The 6,000-nt window shown below is 33.7% G+C and overlaps 1 protein-coding gene across 5 annotated transcripts; it reads right to left on the minus strand.

The window, feature by feature from the left end:
* Positions 1-224: 224 nt before the first annotated feature.
* LOC113315074 lies at positions 225-3,538 on the minus strand. 5 transcript variants are annotated; one of them, XM_026563387.1, is made up of 7 exons: positions 3,458-3,538; positions 2,923-3,361; positions 2,275-2,366; positions 1,926-2,017; positions 1,429-1,529; positions 1,075-1,249; positions 225-677 (listed from the first exon to the last, which is right to left on the minus strand). In XM_026563387.1, exons 4-7 carry the CDS (start codon positions 1,983-1,985, stop codon positions 594-596), a joined length of 420 nt encoding a protein of 139 aa, XP_026419172.1. In that variant the 5' UTR covers positions 1,986-2,017; positions 2,275-2,366; positions 2,923-3,361; positions 3,458-3,538; the 3' UTR covers positions 225-593. The 5 variants fall into 5 exon arrangements, 4 of the variants coding, with proteins under 4 accessions (XP_026419172.1, XP_026419174.1, XP_026419173.1 ...); XM_026563389.1 differs by lacking the exon at positions 3,458-3,538 and having other exon boundaries at positions 2,923-3,058; positions 3,152-3,451; XM_026563388.1 differs by lacking the exon at positions 3,458-3,538 and having other exon boundaries at positions 2,275-2,357; positions 2,923-3,451.
* Between the last annotated feature and the right edge of the window lie 2,462 nt (positions 3,539-6,000).

The raw sequence follows: 6,000 nt of genomic DNA on the forward strand, positions 1-6,000 counted from the left end.
ATCTCCTGGCAATATGTAAGTTAAAAAGTGATAAGCATGTATATGATACATTTTATACCCATATTTATATTAGATATGATATAATATTTTAGTTACTAATATTATTTTAGTGCCTTTGTAGAAAGTACAAGTGAATTCGATCATCCAGCGAATAAACAGCAAAATGTGAGACTTAATGGTGTTTGCAACGAAAATGGAAAAATGTGGTTGGCCTGGTACTTCCATATATCAGCAACCATAATGATGAATTTTTATTTTTTTACGCAACCTATACTAAACAATCAATTAATATTTCTTTCTTAAAACTTATTTACACAACCCATACCAAGAAAAAAAAGTAGATTATACAGCTAAACTGACATCTCATGGCAGTATGTAAGTTAAAAAGCAAGACAATTTCAGTGCAATGTTCTCATTTCTTCTTGGCAGCTTCCCCGGCCTTCGTCTTCTTTACTCCACGGATATATTATTCCTTTCCTTTATTAGATTTCTCGATTTCTTTATCTTGTGTCAAGTCCGTTCTTGATTAGCCGATACTTAGGCTCTACGTTTTTTGGAATACCAACAAAAATGTTATATAAATATCATGGCAGTTAGCTTCCATCCCGTATATACATAGTCTCAAACCCTCCCATCTGATATCCACATTTCTGAAGGATTTTGTTGATATTAACCACCTGTCCAGAACATGAAATAAATGTTCTTATTTTTGCTGGAAGCCAGTCAGAGATAGATGGATCTCAAGTTTAGACATCCATCAATAATTACAACATATTCGAGTCACAAATACTTAAATTCAGAACTATAAATATCCTGATTATATATTAAGACTTCTGAGATACCCAACCGAAACTTGGACACTCAGATTCCTCCATGATATGATAGCTAAGAATATGTCAAAACTGACATTTCGACTCAACTAATGATGCATTACATACCCTAAAAACTGGAGCTATCAAGTAGGTTGTCACTAAAGGTGTTTGGATTTAAGAAAACCATCTAAGAGATGTTATAAAATCTTGGCATGTGTTAAAACATCATGGACAAATATAGTTACAGTTATAGGAGTATCACCTCCCTCCTTCCCCACATGAGTTGCAACTTGTAACCTTTATCATGATCCACTCCTGCGAATCCAAGCATTGGAAGCATGTTGAGGCTGTCGCTTGTTGTCAACACGCAAGCTCCTCTGCTGCAAGTTCCAGTGCCGCGACACATAAACCTTGCTTGCATTTTTTCAAATGCGGGTCTGCCAACATCCCCATAAGGTGAATCGGAGAGTCAGTCTCCATCAAGGAACATGGTGTACCCACTCATCGAAATCGAGATACACGACACAATGCACATGCTAAACCCGAGAAAGATTGTATTGTGTATTACTCAATTGCAGAACAAAGTACAGCCCAACAAGTAAATATATAGCACTACCTTGAAAGTGTAAAAGTATCATTTAGTAGTTCACATCTAGCTAGCTTTAACAGCAAGATCCAACAGGTGACAAATGAAACAACCAAATCATGCAAGTAAACCTACACAAATGAACATATATAGATAACATCAAAAGTTCCGTTTACATTACACTAAATCTCAAAACCAATCAATTCCAACCCAATGCTGACGACACGGATGAAATTTTGTCCAGTTTGTAGTTTCACTCAAACAACATGATTTTCCATTTTTTGGTTTCAAAATTATCCACTATAGCTAACATTTTGGGGATTTGAAGGATAGGTTAGACTCGTGCATTTTCTCTTGGAAAATTTTATTTCATTAAGCTGGATTCTGTACAGTGAATCTCTGACACCTTTTCATTATCAGCTTATTACTCATTTTGATTGCATTCATTTAAAGCTCTAATGAAATACCACTGGAGCATTGCAACATACACTTAGCATTCTAAGAAAATATATAGTTGTACGACTTACTTCTAGGAATTTCTTTATCGCTTCTTCTTCTCTGTCATTAATTAAGATTTTGTACAACATCTGTGCGAAACTGTTACCCCCCTTCTCCGAACCTACAAAAAACATCAAACTTTCAGATTATCTCTCGCCATGTTTGGTATATCTCTATCACATAGAGAGATCACCTAAAGAAATGAAAACAATATTCCAGGAGTATTCAGATAATACACCGTAAGTCCACTTTCCCAAAATATCTAAATATACACAATTGCAAATTCGAACATTACCCAGTGTACAAATGGACAAACGCAGCGGAACATTTGCATAGAGAAATTTTATACAAAGTAGGGGATATTTAACTTCTTTGTACCTGTTTTAAAAGAACCATTCCTCTTCGAGTGGAAATAACGGCTTCGCAAGAGGAATTACCACCAGTTAAAGAATCGAAGATTCCTGAAATTACTGGTAAGTTAGAGACTGAAATTAGATAAGGAAGTCATGTCCTTTCAATTTCATAGCAAACAGGCGCAATACTACGGGCCATGCCAGTGGGTTCAATTGTTGTTGACAAATGCATTGAATCATAAGGGAAATAAAAAAGGTTCTGACTTTGTACACTTTAGGAGTACCCATGACCCTTGGATTAACTAAACGTTTTGTACATCCAACTAAAGAAAACATGTAGATCTGTTTTGGATCATAGAGCAACTTAAATACAAAGATCTTATTACTGAGAAACAACAGCAACCAATAGATTATGGAACTGTACACTTTCTTTTTCCAGAGATTTACCATTGATATATAAAGCTGAAGATTTCAAATGTTTAAGGATATACTGGTGGTGTCCGTTTCTGAATTAGCATGAGCAACATAGTTTCTACCAACAACAATTTCAATTGGCCATTGTAATTATGGCCAATTGATAATAAACCGTAACTACTTCATTTAAACCAAATAACCATAAGATTTAAGAGGTACTTGAAATAATTCATAAGATAAGATACAAATGCTCAATTACCTTGGAATTGCTTCTGCTATTATGGTTCATATACTGATCACTATCGATAACTGTATCACTCGCTACAGCAAGATTATAATTAAGTAACCCACCTCAATGCTCTTCTTTAGTTGACGCGTAACGCCAGAACATAAATCTACAATAGCGGAAAACAAATTAAAAATCGGATGTAATGGGAAGTGAACCATAAATATTATCATGTTTTCAAAACATAAATATCAATCATAACTAGCGTGATCTCTTGATACAGATGGTGTAGCACCAACTTTCCTTCGACCGTTGTGATTCTTGGTTATCAGAATAACGGATATTATAGTTTGGAGTAAACAATTGTTATCAGTAGAGGAAAGTGGGTTTCGGTTAGGTTATGTGAAAACCCTAAATATTGTTTTTTTCTCTTCCGTTAACAGTTTCCTTTTCGATGATCTCGAATCAATATCTGCAAAAGAAAAGAAAACAAAACTGATCAATCAAATTATAAACGAAGAAGAAATTGCTGGAACAAAAAATGAGGGAATGGTAACAGAGAGTTAACCAGCAAAAGATTGAATTATTAGATGCGTAAGCATGGAGCACTCGATTAGAATACCAAAAACGGGTGGTGCAGAAAAACCAAAGAGTGGTGCGAAAAAACCAAAAATTCCTATTAGTCTAAATTTTTCTGGTGGGGCCGGAAGCTTTAGAAATCGCTTTTAACCACAACAGATGAAAATCACCTAAAATCATATTATTATATTAATTTGGAACTAATATGTTTACAAAAGAATATAATATTAAATTAATATTCAATTAAATATTTATAACAACGTGTTGCTTAAGTAGCATATATACTTTTTAATATCCCATACATGTTATCAAAAATTCCTTATGGATCGCCTAATGAGCTTCGCAAGTAAAATTTTTTCTTTTTCATCTCCGACATTCCTCTCGAGTTCGCAAAATAACCCCACATTGGTTTTAACCCTAAGGCTGAGTTTGGTAATGTTTTTATTTTCCAAAAGCACTTTCAAAACCTATATATGTCAATAATTTATGAAATTGGTGTTTGGTAAAAAAAAATCAAAGTGCTTTTTACCCAAATTCTTCAATTTTTAAAAGCTATGGAGGAGGAGTTTTTAAAAGCTACAAAAGCATAAGCTTTGGTCCCACCAAAATTTAATGTTTGATTTATCCTTTTTGTCTTTATTTTATTTTAATGACAAAAATTACCCTTAAATATATATACAATTAATTTTTTATTTTTTATATTTTATTCTTTAAATATTATTATATTTTTTTCAAACTATTTAAGATACCATTTCATTTAATTTGTCAAAAATAAAAATAAAAACAAATATTAAATATTTACCTAATTTTAGTTTGATTTTTTGTTTGAAAATTATCTATATATATATTATGAAAAGAAGTGTTGTTTGTGTAGACTGATAAATCCGACCATCGATTTTGTCATCCGGCGGCGAAGATCGATAGTTGGGCGAGGTATATTTTTGGTCGTCGGATCCCCTTGATTTCCTGATTTAGTCAAGCACCCTTGAATAATGGTTTCACAGTGCCGACAGTAACTGTATACCAGACATTTCTTAATATAGCTCTGTTTCCGAAAATATGGATGTGTCCTAATTCTGATACCAAAAACACCTATATAAGACTTTGCCTGTTCGACAGTATTCTTCCGTGGATTTTACTGCGTTCATCCCGTTTTGTAGAATTTTTTTAAAGACTTACTCTTACCTAGCAAGCAGGCTCACCCCAATTTCTTTCCCGCCATGAGGTATTGTTCTCTTTAACTTGGTTAGGGTTTAACTTTGAAATTAAACCTCCAGAATTTCATGCGGTTTTGCTATTGTTTGATTGGGTTCTGAAATTGCAAGGGGATCAGCAACATCAAACTGAAGTTGTTAATCTCAGATACATTTAATTATCGCTTCAGATTTAAGTTAGGTAAATCCATTACATATCCTACTTTTGGAATTGTACGTTCAGATTTTTTCGATGCGTTTCGGCTATTGTTTTGATTGGGGTCTGGAGTTGTAGCTCAAGCTTTGGAAGATCTTGTTAGGGCTTTTGCTTTGTATCTTCTGTTTTTGTGTATGTCTAATTTTGAAATTATACCTCCATATTTTGATGCTGTTTGGCTATTGTTTTGATTGGGTTATGAAATTCGAGGGCTTCAACAACAATTTGGTGGGGCATAAGTCTATCTATCTATAAATATATACACAACAAACATCCATTCCAGAAAGCGAAAATAATGTTAGAAAGGGTCTCAAACTGAATTTGTCAACAACAAAATATTCCCTCCGTTCCGTTTTACTTGATGTTTTAGGATTTTTTATATGTTCCAAAATAGACGAGTGTTTAGATATTTTTCCCAAATTCTCACTAATTTTTCCTTGCTTTGGAATCATACCATACCATTAATTTTCAAGCCTGTTAAAGGGGCGGCATGTTCCATTAGAGAGGCGGTAGTGAATTGGACAAAAACGGTCATTACATGGTAATTCCAAGTGCCCCTTATAAAAAAAACTAAAAATGACTAATTAACCCTTATGTAGTTTAGTATTGCTAAACTAGTTTAGTGTTGATAATCTAGTTTGGTGTCAATGATTAAGTTTCACTTCAATTAACTCTAAATTAAAACAAAATCAGATTTTAGAGTTTAAAAAAAAACCATTTTTTTACATTTTCAGAGCTAATTACGGTTAGAATTTTGCTAGTAGCCAACCGTAAATCTTAGTTACGGTTGGTGAAAGATGAACTACCAACCGTAACTGGTTAAATTTGGGAAAAACCCAATCGTAAAATCAGTTACGGTTGGTAACCTGCTCGAGACGAACCGTAACTTAGTTACGGTTCGTAAACTAAACTGGTTACCAACCGTAACAGTATTTACGGTTCATCTTGAATTTTAGTTATGAACCGTAATTGGTGACCTTTCTGAACTTTGGGTTCCAGGATTATTTACCGTTCGTAATTCTGGTATCGACATCAACCCTAAGTTCACTTACGGTTGAAAAAAAACGTAACTGAAGAAAATTCTCAGATATAAGAACATACGGTTGGTAATAGTTCAGTTAC

Source organism: Papaver somniferum, chromosome 10 (genome assembly GCF_003573695.1).
Source record: "Papaver somniferum cultivar HN1 chromosome 10, ASM357369v1, whole genome shotgun sequence".
Lineage (NCBI taxonomy): Eukaryota > Viridiplantae > Streptophyta > Magnoliopsida > Ranunculales > Papaveraceae > Papaver > Papaver somniferum.